Source organism: Nycticebus coucang, chromosome 2 (genome assembly GCF_027406575.1).
Source record: "Nycticebus coucang isolate mNycCou1 chromosome 2, mNycCou1.pri, whole genome shotgun sequence".
Classification (NCBI taxonomy): domain Eukaryota; kingdom Metazoa; phylum Chordata; class Mammalia; order Primates; family Lorisidae; genus Nycticebus; species Nycticebus coucang.
Window position 1 is genome coordinate 14,214,529 of NC_069781.1, and position 18,524 is coordinate 14,233,052.

At 37.5% G+C, this 18,524-nt stretch overlaps 1 protein-coding gene across 6 annotated transcripts in view; it reads right to left on the minus strand.

Moving 5' to 3' along the window:
- Positions 1-18,524, minus strand: part of RABGAP1 (RAB GTPase activating protein 1) — a 186,033-nt gene that overhangs the window by 148,620 nt on the left and 18,889 nt on the right. For 3 of the 6 annotated variants that reach the window (XM_053562974.1, XM_053562983.1, XM_053562964.1), the window contains one exon: positions 8,984-9,183. In XM_053562974.1, coding sequence (XP_053418949.1) covers positions 8,984-9,133 — 150 coding nt within the window. In that variant the 5' untranslated portion in view covers positions 9,134-9,183. Of the gene's footprint in view, positions 1-8,983; positions 9,184-9,432; positions 9,530-18,524 lie in introns of those variants that run through there. The other 3 variants (XM_053562956.1, XM_053562993.1, XM_053563002.1) reach the window with 3 other exon arrangements.

Sequence of the window (18,524 nt, forward strand, 5' to 3'; positions counted from 1 at the left end):
AAAAAGGCTATCTGCATTTTGGGAGACAAAGAAAAGCAAATCATTAATTATAGGATATGAAATAGCCCTGACTCTTATGTTCTTTCAAGGTTTTAGACCTTATGTTATAGATTCACTTTGGACATTTTTAATTCTTCAAAGCTTTGCTCTACTGTTACCTACTCTATAACAACCCTTCTTTCTTTCATTCTCACACAGTTCTGCTCATACCTATATATTCTAGCATGTGATGAGCTGTATCATGATGACACATTTACTGATGTGCTTCCACCACCACCACCACTCTAACCCCTTTTAATAATCTTGAGTTCATAGTTCAAGAATTTTGCTTGCTGAACAAAAGGTCTGCATTACAGAGGATAAGATTATTAGATTCTAAAACAAGTAATACCAGAAACCGAGTCAAAAGACTAGTTTAGGCATTACTAAGTAAGATGAAATGACTTCTGTTCTCTGCTAGCTATTTTAATAAAGCTTAGCAACATTCTTCCAACTAAAAAATATCAATTCAATTTTTAGGAAGAAAATTATGAGGATTAAAGAGCTTAAAAACTGTCTAACCTTTGTGCCTAAGAAATACTAGCTCATCAAGGAACCCCCTACCCCAACATTTACAGAGTATCTTTGACTAAGAGCTGAGGTTCTTACTTCAGAAGAATTTATAATTAGTAGGACAGAGAAAACACAATATGTTCTGATTTTATGAAAAGTTCTAAGATCATGACATGTATTGTCAAAATATTTTATTAAGAAAAATGTCTGTGTTTTCTGTAACTACACTATCACATAACATTTGTCTTTTAAGGGCTTACCCAAAGCACTACCCACTTGAAGAAGCCTTCCTTGATTACTCCCCCAAGCTGAGTTAGGTTTCCATCCTCTGTTCTGTAGCATCCTTTGTTCACCTTTTACCATAGCATTAACTTAACAATATTGATGTTAAAAATTATATATGGCCACAAAATCTCCACAGCTCCTCCATCAACAGGTATAGGTATATACCAAACCCTTGAGTCTAGACTGGCCTTGTGCCTTGCTTTGAACGATAAAACATAGTATAATTTTTAAGCCTCAGCTTTAAGAGTACTTACTGATGTTACTCCTACCCTAAGACTGCCATGCTGTGAAGAAGCCTAAGACGAAAAGACTATGTTAAGAGGGAGGAGACCTAGGTATCCTAAGTCAAGCCCAGGCCAAATCCAACCCACCACATGAATGAAGTTGCATTAGCCCAAACAAGATTAGTAAAACCCATCCAGTCAATCCACAAAATCATAATAAATTGTTTTAAACTACTGAGCTTGAGGTAATCCATTGCAAAGACTAGGAGAAACTACAATAAAAATATATATATACACATACCTAATTCTAATGCCTGAGTTCCAGCAGGATTCAATCTTGCTGGGGTTTGCTGACTTGCTCATAGTGACCAATCTTTTGTATACATATATATACATTTATATATATATATATATATATATACACATATATATATTATATATACATATAAATATGTATATGTATATACACATTTACACGTGTGTATGTACACATTTTGGATTGTGTGCTCTTCTTCCTTGGGGTTACCTATGGGAATACCACATAGCCTAGGTTAACAAGTATGTTCCTCCAGAGTAGTTTTGCAATTGTTTCTATAAAGGGTCCCATGAGTATTACCAACCAAAGAATATGCAGATGGTGTAAACCTCAAACTCTAAACAAGCATGAATGCAAGCCAATGGGCACAAATTCTTGATAAGACTCCCCTCCAAACCAGTGTCCAAGTTATGAAATACAAGCTTCCTTATTTTCTTCCTGTAACTACAGGCAGATTATATCCTTCCCTCACCCCCAATCCCTGGGATACTTTATGAGATCTCAGTTCCAATGCCTATTTCTCTCAAACCCCAGTCCTTATCTCTTGTTCAACTTAGCTATCAAAACCCAAGCACCATCATTACAAAGAACAGCAAATACCCCAATGCTGCCCAGTGCTGCTCCAATGTCAGTTCCTAAGTATAGTTTCCAGCTTTCAGTTTGTTTTTGTTCCTTGAAGATCTGCACCACTTTTCTTACGAATATAGCTAAGCAATTAAAAGGATTTTTGTTATGTTTCATCCAATTTTACTAGTTATTTTATATTGGGACATTTTGAGGCTGTCCAAGTGATTATATTTACAAAAATTGGAGCTCTTACTTTGTGGCAAATTACTAGTTGTCCAATAAGCTTTCAATAAAACACTCAATTGGAACTTTTGGGACGGAACAGTGATGGAGGGTCAAGGTCTTGCTATGCTGGAGTGCAGTGACTATTCACAGGTGCAATCATTGTGCACTGCAGCCTCAAACTCCTCATCTCAAGTCAACCACCTGCCTCAGCCTCACAAGTAGCTGGGACTGCAGACACAAGTTATTGAGCCTTGCTCATTGTTCTACTTTTTTTTTTTTTGTAGAGACAGAGTCTCACTTTATCGCCCTCAGTAGAGTGCCGTGGCATCACACAGCTCACAGCAACCTCCAACTCCTGGGCTGAAGCGATTCTCTTGCCTCAGCCTCCCGAGTAGCTGGGACTACAGGCGCCCGCCACAACGCCCGGCTATTTTTTGGTTTGCAGTTCAGCCGGGGCCGGGTTTGAACCCGCCACCCTCGGTATATGGGGCCGGCGCCTTACCGACTGAGCCACAGGTGCTGCCCTCATTGTTCTACTTTTATGTGTATATACCAAGCACAAATTTTAGCACTAACACAAAAATACAGAAAAACCCCGGAAACCCTTGGAATTTGTTAAATTTCATAATATGTCACACTTAAATGGCAAACAAAATGCTCTACAAATCTTTGGTTCTTTTTAAAATTATTTTGTTTATCCCTTTACTAAGAGCTGAGGTTTCAAAAAGAGTGAGCACCATTAAGCAAGACATCTCCAGTATAATAAACTATTATACCTTCCCTGATGACAGATCTACAAATTTAACAATAATTTTATTATTTATTCTTCACTTAACAGTTCTATATACAAAAACCCATATAACTAAAGATGTACTAAAATTACATGAAAGTACACAGAAGAAACATTTGAAATCAGAAGAACATGTTCTTCAATTTCCTTGTCTATGGAATACATCATGTATCACTTAACCATGGCGATACATTCTGAGAAATGTGTCAGTACATGACTTCATCATTGTGTGAACATATTTACACAAACCTCGATCGTAAAGCCTACTATACACCTAGGCTAACTAGCCTATTGCTCTTAAATTGCAAACCTATAGAGCCCGTTACTGTACTGCAAGTAACTGAATACAATGTTAAGTATTTGTGTATTTAAACATATCTAAACATGGAAAAGGTACACTAAACATACGGTATTATAATCTTCTTTTTTTTTTTTTTTTTTTTGTGGTTTTTGGCCAGGGCTGGGTTTGAACCCACCACCTCCGGCATATGGGACCGGCACCCTACTCCTTGATCTTACAGGGCCACCATTGTTATGTGGTTCTTCGTTGACTGAAATGTTATTCGGTGCATAACTGTAGAACTTTCTCTTTCTGGTAAACCAGATAAATAAGACCAAGAAAGAAGTTTTCTGAAGACCCCCAGAGACCTTCCCATGTACTATCCGTGGATCATCAAATTAGAAACAAGAAGAGTAAGTCCAAAGTACTTCAGAAGTTTACACGAAATTTTTCAAATGTAAGAAAGTCAAAGGGAGAGAAAGCTAATACATTTGTATCCATATGCTTTCTTACTTCCTAGTACAGAAACTATTTCTAAACTAACTCTTCTACTTATGCATGGGAAACCCTCTTTCCTAATCAACGATTTCATTCTGCAGGGCCGGTGGCTCGCGCCTGTAATCCCAACATTCTGGGAGGCTGAGGTGGATGGATCGCCTGAGCTTACAGTTTCAAGACCAGTCTGAGCCAGAAAGAGACCTTGTCTCTTAAAAATAGCAGGGCATTGTGGCGGGTGCCTTGTAGTCCCAACTACTCAGAGGTTGAGGCAAGAGAATCACTTGAGCCCAAGAATTTTGAGGTTGCTGTGAGCTATAATGCCATAACACCCTACCAAGGTTGACAAAGTGAGACTCTGGCTCAAAAGGAAAAAAAATTTTTTCATTCTGTTTTACTGTTAATTATTCTTTACGGAATAATTCCTATCAATATATAAATGTCCTAAACCACTGGAATCCATATCCCCCTGCAGCTACCACTTAGTTTTCTCTGCTCTCCTTTCATAGTAAAAGTTCTTCTAAGAGTCGTCTATATTTATTTCCATTTCCTTCTCACTTCCCAGTGACCCATATTAATCCTGGTAATGCTTCAAACTCTCTCAAAACAAAACCACTATTCCTTTTTTTGTGTGTGTGAGATAGAGTCCCAGTCGTCCTGGGTAGAGTACTGTCGCATCATAGCTCACAACCACCTCCAACTCTTGGGCTTAAGCTATTCTCTTGCCTCAGCTTCCCAAGTAGCTGGGATTATAGGTGCCTGCCACAAAGCCCAGCTTTTTTTGTTGTTGCAGTTTTCATTGTTTAGCTGGCCCGGGCCAGGTTTGAATCCCCCAGCCTCAGTGTATGTGGCTGGTGCAACACTAGGCTACGGTCGCAGAGCCTCTCATTGTGGTTTTGATTCGTATTTCCCTGATGCTTAGAGATGTTGAACATTTTTCCATATGCTTGTTGGCTACTAGTCTTTCTTCTGAAAAGTTTCTGTTCGTGCCTTTTGCCCACTTTTTAATGGGGTTATTATTATCTTGTTGATTTGCCTGAGTTCTTTGTAGATTCTAGTTATCAGCCCTTTATCAGATGTATAATATGCAAACATTCTCCCATTCAGTAGGTTGTCCGTTTAATCCAAGGATTGTTTCCTTGGCTGTGCAGCTTTTTAATTTAATCAAGTCTCATTTATTTATTTATTGTTGCTATGACTGTTTTGGGATCTTATTCATACATTCTTTGCTTAGGCCAATGTCTATGCGTTTTCCCAAAATTTTCTTCTGGAATTCTCATGGTTTCATGTCTTAGGTTTAAACCCATTATCTATCTTTAATTAATGAATTCTCACGAGTGGTGTGAGGTGTGGATCCTGTTTCAGTCTTCTCCATGTGTCTATCCAATTTTCCAAGCACTATTTCTTTCCCACAGTGTATGTTTTTGTTTGCTTTGTCAAACAACAGATGGCAATGATGAGGATGGTTTTATACCTGGGTTCTCCGGTCTACATTTCTGTTCTTGCGCCAGTGTCATGCTGTTTTATAGCAACCTGGATGGAACTGGAGACTATTCTTCTAAGTACCACAAGAATGAAAAACCAAACATCAACAGGTACTCATTATTGGAACTAATTGGCCAACACTTTTATGCACATATGGAAATAACAGTTGAGATTTGTTTTAACCACTGATGGTCTCCTCCCAACGTATATCTTTTCATCATTTCCTTAAACTAGCAGGTCTATAGTTAAGTATCCAACATTTCTACCAATCTCCTAATTACCTTTTACCATAACCTCTACTGTTTTTGACAGTAACATTAAGCTTAAATTTATTTACACTTTGTTGTAAATGAAGTCCATGTCTTTGTGAAGAGATCAGAAGCTATATGTTTTATGGTCAGCTTTTCCCCACAGGGACAATCTCTAAGCCATGGCTTTGGAACTAGGAGTAGGGACAATGGCACATTTCTCATCAAGTGACATTCCAGCTTTAGTTGCTATGCCCAAAATAGAGCTTCCGTCCAAAAGCAGGGGCTGGGCAGAACAAGAGAACCCCCACTTTTTAGTCATATTTGAGCAGCAATAGGCAGCTGTAAACAGGATGAGAAATGCTGTTCTCCCTTTCCTCCATAAGATAGCCCAGACTTGGAGCCGGGGGAGAGGGAGTCTTGTCTTCTTGGCTGTACCAATCTGGAGTGGAGTGATTATCTCGCTCAGTTTTTTTTTTTTTTTTTTGTGGTTTTTGGCCAGGGCTGGGTTTGAACCCGCCACCTCCGGCATATGGGACTGGCGCCCTACTCCTTGAGCCACAGGCACCGCCTCTCGCTCAGTTTTGACAGGGGAAGGAAGGAGTGGGTCTTGGTATAAATAACATATTCTTGCGGCTCTTTGAATTTCCTTGGAATGTTTCTTCATTTGTTATTTACTTTCTTTGACTGAATTTCCTTGGAATGTTTCTTCAATTGTTATTTACTTTCTTCAGAACATTTCCAGAGACCTTAAATGTTTTAATAATGTCACCAGATTTGCTGGGGAATAGGGTTAGATCATGTTCCTATTCAAAACTCTCTAATCCCTTCACATTTTTTATAAGGTCTAAGGTATCTACTAAGCTCCAGAATGTTGTACATGATCAGCTCCTGCCCATCGCTTTCTTCACTCTGCTCAAATCTCTGCCCTAATAAGGGTTAAGTTCCTCAAACTCTTTGTATTTATTCTTCCCTCCTGGTTGCTTTCCTCAGATTTCTCTGTGCCTTTTTTCCTCTTTTCATTTGGATCTTACCTCAAATGTCATCTCAAGACCTTCTAAAACAGCACCATTATTCATTATTTACTTTTTTAGTTTTACTGTGTTTTTTTCCGTTAAGACGACGTCTTACTCTGCCACCCAGACTGGAGTGCAGTGGCATGATCAGAGCTCACTGCAACCTCACACTTCACAAGTCAAGTGCTCCTCCCAGCTCAGCTTCCCAAGGAGCAAGGACTACAGGCATTCACCACCATGCACAGCTATTTTTAAAAAATTTACAAAGGGCCAGGCCTGAAAGCTGGCTAGATAACACCTGGCCGGGCCTGGTGGCTCATGCCTATAATCCTAGCACTCTTGGAGGCCAAGACAGGTAGATACCTGAGCTCAGGAATTTGAGACTGGCCTAAACAAAGTGACCCCCATCTCTACTAAAAATAGAAAAACTAGGGTGGTGCCTGTGGCTCAGTGAGTAGGGCACCAGCCCCATATGCCATGGGTGACGGGTTCAAATCCAGCCCCGGCCAAACTGCAACAAAAAAATAGCCAGGTGTTGTAGCGAGCGCCTGTAGTCCCAGCTGCTTGGGAGGCTGAGGCAGGAGAATCGTGTAAGCCCAAGAGGTGGAGGTTGCTGTGAGCCGTGTGAAGTCATGGCACTCTACCCGAAAGCGGTACAGTAAGACTCTGTCTCTACAAAAAAAAAAAAGAAAGAAAAGAAAAACTAGCTGGGTTTTTTGGCAGGTGCTATTCAGGAGACTGAGACAAGAGGCTTGCTTGAGCCCAAGAGTTTGAGGTTGCTATGAGCTGTGACATCACAGCACTCAACCCCAAAATGACTGAGACTCTGAGAAAAAAAAAATTACAAAGATGGAGTTTCTCTGTGTTGTCCAAACTGGTCTCAAACTTGTGGCCTTAAGTGATCCTCATTTTCTGGCTTCCCAAAGTGCTAGGGTTACAAAAGTAAGCCACAGCACTCAGCCAGTTTTACTGTTTTTTATTTATTCCTCTAGATATTTATGAATGAGAGTAAGAGTTTTCAAACCTTTGACAAAAATTTTTAAAGGTCGGGGCAGTGCCTGTGGCTCAGCGGGTAGGGCGCCGGTCCCATATGCCGGAGGTGGCGGGTTCAAACCCAGCCCCGGCCAAATTAAAAAAAAAAAAATTTTTAAAGGTCAAGGAACAATCATAATGTTGTTCATTTTTTATCCATATGTCCTGCTTTTTCTTCACAGAACCTGAATTTACTTGACATACTTATTATGTGCTTAGGAGTCTATTTCTTCAGTACAATAAAAAGGGCAGGGGCTTTGCCTTGTATTGTTCACCACTGTATCCCTGGTGCCTAAACCAGTAACTGGCACATAGTTGTTAACTTACTAAATGTTGGTTGAATGAATAGACTGCAAACAGGAATTGAAATATTTTTATTTTTATTTTTTTTTGAGACAGAGCCTCAAGCTGTCGCCTTGGGTAGAGTGCCATGGCATCACGGCTCACAGCAACCTCCAATTCCTGGGCTCAAGCGATTTTCCTGCCTCCACCTCCCAAGTAGCTGGGACTACAGGCGCTTGCCACAACGCCCAGCTATTTTTTGGTTGTAGCCATCATTGTTGTTTGGCGGGCTGGATTCAAACCTGCCAGCTCAGGTATATGTGGCTGGCGTCTTAGCCGTTTGAGCCACAGGTGCCGAGCTTGAAATATTTTTAAATATCTGTTTTATTTATATCTGTAAAGAGCAAAATAACAGAATATGGGAAAAGAAGTAATAGTTGAGAGCAAAATAACAGAATATGGGAAAAGAAGTAATACTTGTTTATTTGGCTGAGAGAAGATAAAAAGGAGTGGTCAACAGCAAAGTATTCAAAGTTCTGTTTCAATAATCCCAACTTATGTTTATAAATAGCATTACTGACCTGCAAGAGCCCTTACACTACATACATCAGGAACAAAGAAAGAAGCATCTCTAATTCAATGGAAAAGTGAAAAAAATACTAAAATGACAAATTTTTATACTATAAGCACAAGTTTTGACATTTACAGGTATTGAAAACTATAAGAAACTCTAATCAAAGGTCAAATACAAATTTCTAAGTATAAATAAAACTCCTTAATATTAAAGAAAACAAAGCGCAAGAGAAACTCCACAGTTAACCTCCTCCCTACACTGACCACCTCAAGTTGACCTAATTTTCTTTTTATTTTTTTTTGGCCGGGGCTGGGTTTGAACCCACCACCTCCGGTATATGGGGCCAGCACCCTACTCCTTGAGCCACAGGAGCTGCCCCAAGTTGACCTAATTTTCATAAACCAGACATGCACCACATATATGTATCAGTATGCCAGGCCTAGTTCCTTATGTTGACCAGTTTGTTACAGTCCCTTGGGTGGTGAACTTATAGAGGTTCTGCAGTATATTATTTCCATGTTCTCACTCCCCACGTCCTCTTCTTTTTAAGGTCAGGTTTTACAATGAGCTTAGCAAAGCTAAGCAAAACAAAGTTAGGTTACAGAGTTTTACCTTGAGTCCTGTTTTCTCATCATCGCTTCCATTATTTGTAGATGGGGTCTCATCTCCTTGCCTGGAAACCAAGACAAAATCTTCACTATTAAGAGTAGATACTGAGTCTGAAGAGACACTGATTTTTCCAACAGAAGCTTTGTCATCCATAACTCAAGAATGAGGCTCAACTCATGAATGATTAAATATTTTTAAAATGCCTGAAAAACAAAAACCATAAAGATACTCATATAGAATGCCAGATATTCAATTATGCTCTAATTTTTACAAACATATATGAAAAAACTTCTTAAAAAGTACTTCCAAAAATTTTTCCCAGGACTTACACAATTTTCAGTTTAAGCTTTTTATTCAAGATAGTAAGAACATTTTACGCTTTTCAGGGCTAAGATATTTCAGACTTCAAAAAAATAAATAAAACATATTCCCTTCACAATAACCCTACTTACCTACAGTGATTTCTTTGGCATATGGCGCAACTCTATTTTTGGCCTCCAAAAATAATGTAGTATTAAACTTCTGTTTTCTACCCTTTAATTTTTAAAGCTGTACACATAAATAAAATTGAAAGCACTTAGTTCTTATGAAAGCACAATAACTAAGGTTTTCCTAGCACTTACTGATGCTTACATTTAAAATATTACCATATTTTTAACAAACAAATGTTCACATTAATACTCAAAAGAGATAAAGTCAAGGTAGATAATTCAAGCATAAGTTCTAGAGTTGGGTAATACTTCACAAGAAACTAGAACTCTATTAAACACTCAATTTTCCCACACCACAGCTTCTTCAACTCAATATGAACATTACTCAATAAAAGGATTTCATGTCAAAAATTCTCAGCAAAAACCAGAAAGAATTGTCACTTACAAAATCATTCAATTATTTATTGACTTGTGGAATAAAGTTCAAATTCATCTACCATTTTAAAACCTAGTTCTGCATCCTTTGTGGCAATGTTTCTTTTGGCTGTCAAAACATCAACAGAGCACTACATTCTAGTCGGTGTTTTAACCAACTAACGAAAGTAGCTATATCTGTTGGTATTCACCCTCAACAGCTGAATTTGGCTTAAAAAAAAAAAGTAGCTACAGCTCCATGTTTGTTTACCTCAAAGAGAAAAAGTTCTGAAAAATCTGTTTAATTTCTCTAATTGAGAAATCCTGATTTATGCTTTGTATTTTTAATTGAATATATTATTTACTGAACATATAACAAATGTCGAGCATTATTTTCACCTTGAAAGCTAACATATATAATACCTGGCAGCAGGAATTACACAATCTGTGAGTAGTATAGTTGGGGGAAAAAGTTAGAAATTATCAACACTGTCAAACAGATAAAAAAAAAATAGCAATCTTAAGTAAGGTAATTCTAGTTAAAGGCAGAGCTAAAACTAGAACCTTGGACTCTGCTTTTTATTTAAACTAATTCCCCTGCTTAAAGGCTAAGCCAAGTTTGCATTTTATAGGACCAAATCTAAATACTTAACACTTTAGAATGTACTTTTGAAAAATTAAAAGAAAAATGCTTTAATTCCTTCATTTAATGAATATTTATATTTACTGCCTAGTGTATAAATATGAGCATGCTATAATAAAAGAAATTAGATCTTTGCCCCAAATGACTAACAGAAACAGATTGAGGGTAAGGAAATGTAGGGGAACACACTGGGAGAGGGGCTTAGACTTCTGCAAAGGATATACACTTTAATAACTCCAGGTATTTGCCCTCACAGGATCCTCCTCCTGTAGTGCTTCTGTATTTGATCAACTCCAACTCATCATTCATCTACTCTTAGTCTTCTCGGTCCACTTGCCCGATCTCACTTCACAGTCAAATGAACTGCTTCCCTTCAATTTGTTCCCATAGTATTTACCTTTGACTTTTTTTTTTTTACAGTATCTATTATGCTATTTTAATAATTTGATGGTGAGTGCCCCCTTAATTTAATCATCACATCTATATTTCACAGATGAGGAAATAAAGGCTTAGAGAGATGTATAACTTGAAGATAATGTGGTTAGAGGCAAAGCTAAAAAATTAAACCCAGTTATCACTCCAAAGGCTGTGTTCTGGGCGGCGCCTGCGGCTCAGTTGTAAGGCGCCGGCCCCATATACCGAGGGTGGCGGGTTCAAACCCGGCCCCGGCCAAACTGCAACCAAAAAATAGCCGGGTGTTCTGGCGGCACCTGTAGTCCCAGCTACTCGGGAGGCTGAGGCAAGAGAATCGCTTAAGCCCAGGAGTTGGAGGTTGCTGTGAGCTGTGTGAGGCCACGGCACTCTACTGAGGGCCATAAAGTGAGACTCTGTCTCTACAAAAAAAAAAAAAAAAAAGAGTCACATTAAAAAAAAAAAACAAAAACAAAGGCTGTGTTCTTCCCATTAGATTATGATGCCTTTGTAATGCCACAAATTTGGGCCTTGTCCCAAAACATTCGATATTTGGGTAAAGGCGTCTTTCTTCTTTTAGAACTTGTACTTTAATAGAGAGGTTTTCATGCTTAATCTATTAAATCTTTTCTCTATCTTTTAAAATGTGGTTAAGAGTAAGACAGCAAAGGGTCTGGGAAAATGTGCTAAAGCTATGATCTCAATGAAACTAACAATTTTGCATAATACTTTGGACTCAAACATAATATACTTTGGAATTCATACTATGGAATGGAGAAGATCTGACAGGCTCAAACTTCCACTATTTTCTTTGAGAAGGTGATAGGAAAATACTCTTTATAAGATACTTTATTGTTTGTTTTGGCAACTGAAAGTAACTGAATCACTCAGCAGGAATGAAGTTTATCAAAACACTAAGTAGTACAGGAAAATTCACACAATACTTCTTTTCTCTAGCCTCCATGGACAGAAGTGAAGGGGGAGTCCATAAGCTCTGCATGCTCTGGATAAGACAACCCCTTTCCTGGCCTCAACAATGAAGAGAGACCCCAGAATCTGGTGTACTTGTGGCAACATTCTAGACATTCACAACTTCTGTCTCAAGACTGCTAGGACTAATTTTGTTTTTAATCCCTACTTACATCAGTTACCACAAAAAGTCCTATACTCTAATTCTTCATCCTTCACACTGTGATTCCAATTCACATGGACAATAAATTATAAAGTTCCACCCCCAAACACTCTAAATGCAATCAGTGTAACCTAATTCTTTGTACCCTCAATGAATCCCAAATACTAAAATAAAATAAAAATTTAAACAAAATAAAGAAAGGAAACAAATGCATTTGTGAAAGAGCTGTAATAATCCTATACACTTGAATACCCAAAAGAAAAATTTTAAATGGCAGTGGTGGCTCCATAGCACCTATTAACCACTTGACACACTTTACATTTTAGTAATTTGTTAAGTTATCACGTAAACTAGAACCTACACTTCATGAGGGCAAGATTTTTTGTTTCATTAACTGATACACCCCTCACAACTGAAACAATGATAAACTATTTATTAAGGTAGGGAAAACCAAGTAAAGACAAAAAAGAGCAAGAACCACCCAATGAAAAGGTTAAGACCTCTTATAAATTGACAATAAGAACAGTAGTCATATTTGTAACTGTGAAGCACGTAAGCAGGAATTAAGAAAAACTCAAGTCAGAATACTGGCTGTACTACTTAGTATGAGCCTGTCACACTGAGCCTCGGTTTCCATAAGAGAAAATATTAAAACTATCTACCTCGGGTGGCACCTATGGCTTAAGGAGTAGGGCACCAGCCCCATATACTGGGGATGGTGGGTTCAAGCCCGGCCCCAGGCCAAAAATGCAAAAAAAAAGAAACTATCTACCTCATAGAGATATTATAAAAATTACTAAGGGCAATTGAAGCAGCTTCAAAAATACACTACTGGGACTTGATCAAACTAAAAAGCTTCTGCACAGCTAAGAACACAGTAAGTAAAGCAAGCAAACAGCCCTCAGAATGGGAGAAGATATTTGCAGGTTATATCTCTGACAAAGTTTTAATAACCAGAATCCACAGAGAACTCAAACGCATTAGCAAGAAAAAAACAAGGGATCCCATCGCAGGCTGGGCAAGGGATTTGAAGAGAAACTTCTCTGAAGAAGACAGGTGCATGGCCTTCAGACATATGAAAAAATGCTCATCATCTTTAATCATCAGAGAAATGCAAATCAAAACTACTCTGAGATATCATTTAACTCCAGTGAGACTAGCCTATATCACAAAATCTCAAGACCAGAGATGTTGGCGTGGATGTGGAGAAAAGGGAACACTTCTGCACTGCTGGTGGGAATGCAAATTAATACATTCCTTTTGGAAAGATATATGGAGAACACTCAGAGATCTAAAAATAGATCTGCCATTCAATCCTGTAATTCTTCTGCTGGGCATATACCCAGAAGACCAAAAATCACAACATAACAAAGATATTTGTACCAGAATGTTTATTGCAGCCCAATTCATAATTACTAAGTCATGGAAAAAGCCCAAGTGCCCACTGATCCACAAATGGATTAATAAATTGTGGTATATGTATACCATGGAATATTATGCAGCCTTAAAGAAAGATGGAGACTTTACCTCTTTCATGTTTACATGGATGGAGCTGGAATATCTTCTTAGTAAAGTATCTCAAGAATGGAAGAAAAAGTACCCAATGTACTCAGCCCTACTATGAAACTAATTTGGGGCTTTCACATGAAAGCTATAACCCAGTTACAACCTAACAATAGGGGGAAGTGGGAAAGGGAGGGGAGGGAGGAGGGTGGTGGGTAAAGGGAGGGGGATTGGTTGGGATTATACCTGTGGTGCATCTTACAGGGGTATTTGCGAAACTTGGTAAATGTAGAATGTAAATGTCTTGGCACAGTAACTGAGATAATGCCAGGAAGGTTATGTTAACCATTGTGATGAAAATGTGTCAAATGGTCTATGAAGCGAGTGTATGATGCCCCATGATCATATCAATGTACACAGCTATGATTTAATAAAAAATAAATAAATAAATAAAAATAATAAAAATTAGTAAGGACGGTAACTATGAACTATTTAACAATACATATAGAACATTATAAGCACCAAATAATTATAGCTTTTCAAAAACTAATTTCCAATTCAAATTAACAGATATTAACTGATTTATACTGTCAAAATAAATAAATGCAAAAGAATATTTTCCTTTTCTTTACCTTATGTATGTATAATACAAAGAAATAAAACTGCCTTATGTATGTGTAACACAAAGGAATAAAATGTATACATTCTTTATCTCTTTTTATCATCCTAATAATTCGGTCCTTTTTTTATAGACGTGATAAGCCTCGACTAGTGATTTTCAACTGGTGTGCCATAAAAATTTTTAAAGATTAATTATTTTTGAAAGAAGTTAAAGCACAGCATGTTCATTTCTTTTTCTACTTTTGTTAAAATCAACATAATTTAAGTGTGCTGCAGAAGTTTAACTACAGGTTCAAGTGTGCCAAGAGATAAAAAAAAAAGGTTGAAAAACCCTGGCCTAGACTCTCGTAACATCCGATTACCAATAGGGGCAATTTGATGAGTGCATGTTTAGGGATGTTTTCTTCTCTACATCATTTTTAATAAAGTCAAGTCACTTGACATAATAATTCATTTATGTAGCCTCCTACAATCAACACAATCAAAAGTTCAATTACTCTTTGTTTTTACTACATCTACTTTCATTGCTTTATTCTTACAGACACACAAAAGTTCAGTTTTTTTTGCAAATTAGTCTCATGATACCAAACTCTCATGATATAAACTTTTTGCCCAAAATGACTAATCTGTGCCTTGAGTCACAATTTTATGTTGCAAGGAATATTAACATACAATGCATCTCAACAATGCTGACTGAAGAATCACATTAGTTCTCAATCTCATCTTAAACACTTTAGATCCGGCTAATGGAGAACGAAATGGAAAAAACTGGCCAAGATAAAGACTCTTTTGACAGTCTTTCAAAAGCAGTTGGCCCCTGGATAATCAATATTTACTTTCTTTGAAACTTTCTTTTTAGATAGTATTATCAGATATTTGTGTTGGTTGTAGTTACTAACATCATTTTGTGCAGTAACATAAACAGTGAACTTGCAGTGGCATGGATTTGCTAAGGTGCAATTAGCTTAATCAAAAACTGACTCTCAGTAAGTGATGCACCTAGCTTAATAAGAGGTGTGAGTGAGTCTTAACTGAACTTGACATGCATGCTAGTGCCCAGACACTAGTCCACAGCTTGATTCACTTTCATTTCCTTGTTTTATTTGAGACATGCTTCTTAAAGAAATAGTATTAATTTAGTGGGACTCCTCACTTTCACTGAACAGTCAGTCCCTTTCAAAAATATGAACTTTACTTCTCACCAACCTTCACCGAATTGCTTCTTTAAAAACCAACAATACAGGCAGCACCTGTGGCTCAAAGGAGTAGGGCGCCAGCCCCATATGCTGGAAGTGGTGGGTTCAAACTGGGCCCCGGCCACCAAAAACTGCAAAAAACAAACAAACAAAAAAAACAACCAACAATAACACAATTTTCAAAACTCAATTCTCTCAGTCCTCATCTTATTTCTACCAGCTGTGGCTCAAGGAGTAGGGCGCCGGTCCCATATGCTGGAGGTGGCGGGTTCAAACCCAGCCCTGGCCAAAAAAAAGAAAATAATGCCCATTTCCTTGTTCTCAAAACCAATTCCATGTGTTCAAAACAAAACCATGTAACCCTCTCATGTCAGCATATTCTTTCTAGGTTCTCTAGGATAACATAGATTAGAGATAGACAGATCCTTGACTCCTTTTCTTATTTTCCCTTGGATTTAAGTTCTAAACATACCCCAAATCTATTCCTTGTTCACCATCCCTCATGTTACCAGCTTGTATTTTATTCTCTTTCAACTTGGCTACGACAAGTCTTCTGTTCTAGGCCTCTTTTTAAGATCACTGATTATCTAGCCCCCATAGTTAATCTCTAAAATTTAGATTTAAGAATATCCCAACCCTCCCCACTTCCTCAAAACCTTTACTTGCTTCTGACTGAAAACAATAAAATCCAAATTCCTCATATTAGCAGTTCTCAACCTATGGGTCGTGACCCACAGGAACTGTATTAAAGGGCTGTGGCATTAGGAAGGTTCAGAACCACTGCCTTCTATCATTTAGTTCTACAAAATCTGTAGTCAACCTACCATTCTAATATACCTCCTTCTATCAAACCATACCAGACAACACACCAAATGTGTTGCATATTTTTACACTTTCAAGCTTTTTCATATTCTGTTTGCTAAGCTGAGAATGTATCTTTGTTTCCTCAGTTAGCCTTTCTCCCTCCCACAATAGCAGTCTAGTGATACAATCAAGTATTCAACTTCCCCCTTTCCCTTCTGCAATGTTCATTATTTTTTTCTAGGGCACCTAAGGCTTTTTGTTTGCTTTTTAGTTCTATCAGACTTACAGCATGCACCACACAGTAAAATAATATACCATTTCTTTTCTGCTTTACTGTATGGATTGATCCATTCACTCTGGAAGCAATTACTAAGTATAAACCACCATGTCAAATGCTGGAAACACAATAGGCACAAACACAGTCCCCCTCGAACTACTTGTGCACAGGAATTTTATGTATTATTCACAATAATTTCATATTTTTGCTTACCCTGGCAGTATTCAATAAATTTGGTTGGCTAAATACACTTCAGTGTTTAGCTAGTAAGGTCTAAGCAATGTGAGGAGTACAATCTATAAATATGCTACATTATATGCATGTACTGAGGACATGGCTACAGATGCTGACTAGAATATTGAATAGACTCAAAAACAACTACCCTTCAGTGTGCCAGACTGTTTATCAAGTTCCCAATCATCACAACCAAAACTAGTTAAACAACACTTGAGTCACAAAATGTACTTTGGACCCTCGGCACCTAACACTCTCATCATTTCCCTCCAATCCTGGAAGCAAATGAGAATAGCTTAGGAAATCTTAACAGGAATGTTCAAATCATCTTGCTAAATTTAAAGAGAAAATAATAATTATCAGTTCTTGAGTGCCAATTATATGCCTGACATGGTACTAAAAAGTTTTATAGGCATTATCATTAATCTTTACACTAACCTTGCCAGATGGGTATTAACTTCATATGACAAACTGAGGCTTAGGCAGGTTGATAATTTGCTTAAGTTCACAGAGAAAATTGTGGAATTTGCTCCAAACCCAGGTATCTAGGTGCCTCTGTCCTTTTCTGGATTGCATGTCTCTCCTTCTGGATGTCCCTATTTCCATTCTCTCCCCATTCCAATCCATTCTCTATGCTGCTCCCTCTTGTATCCTTCTAAAACACAGATCTGGTAAAATTACTCTCTGTTCAGAAAAAGAATAAGACAGGAAATAGCAAAAGAATCAAGTCTGAAAGATGTTATAGCAGGCCAATTCCTGTGGGTAGCTCTTTAAAATTAAACAAGCAGAGTTCAAAGAAGTTATAAAAATCACATTACATTAGTCTCAACTTATTATTTTTTTTTTTCCAGACTCTGAACTTTGTTTCCCTGCACTGGTTTTTACATGAACTTCTCACAGCCTGTCTTGGGAAAGGGTGGGACAAACCTAACAAAACTCAATGGAATACCATCCCTTCTGTATAAAAATAAATTCCTTTCCACCACTACTAAGTCCTAAATAATAGAGGTCTTTGTTTTAAGTCTGACTCTTATTCAGGGGCTGTTTCTTTGAATTATTTTAGTGAGCTAAAGAACCATAATAATAAAAACTTTCTGAAAAAGAAAACAAAACTTAATCATCTTGGGCCTACTTGCACTTAAAGGCAAGAAAAAGCAGTTTATCTAAAATTCACTCTTAGGCAAATTTTAATCTGCCATGCCTGTAACAATTTACTAATTCAAATTATTAGTGATTTTTAGTTCAATTCTAATATGAACTAAAAAAATATAGAATTAAAGGAAGTATGAATTTGAAAGACCAAAGTTTAAAAACAATTTTTATAAGTTGTAATCTTTTTGCATTGTGTTTAAAGATACATAACGCAAATGTTACCATCTTAGCCATTTTTCAGTATACAGTTCTGTGTCATTAAGGACATTCACAGTGTTGTGCAACCATCACTAGAACTTTTTTCCCCAAGTGAAACTCTGTACTCATTAACACTAACTCTCCATTCTCTCCCACCCCTCCACCCTGGCAACTACATTCTACTTCTTGTCTCTATAAATTTGACTACTCTGAGTACCTAATATAAGCAATGGAATTATACATTTGTCCCTTTGTAACTGGCTCACTTCATTTAGTATGTCTTCAAGGTTTATTCACCTTGTCAGATTTCCTTCCTTGTTAAGGCTGAGTAATATTCCATTGTACGATAACACATTTTGCTTATTCATTCATTCTTCGGTAAGTTTTTAAAGCCTGATTGTAACTTTATAGAATCTTTGGATAAATTCACAAAATCAACACAGCAGAGCATCTAAAGAAGAGAGCCAATGTTTTCAGAATTATTTCTCAGTTTCTTTTTTTCTTTTTTTTTTTTGGAGACGGGGTCTT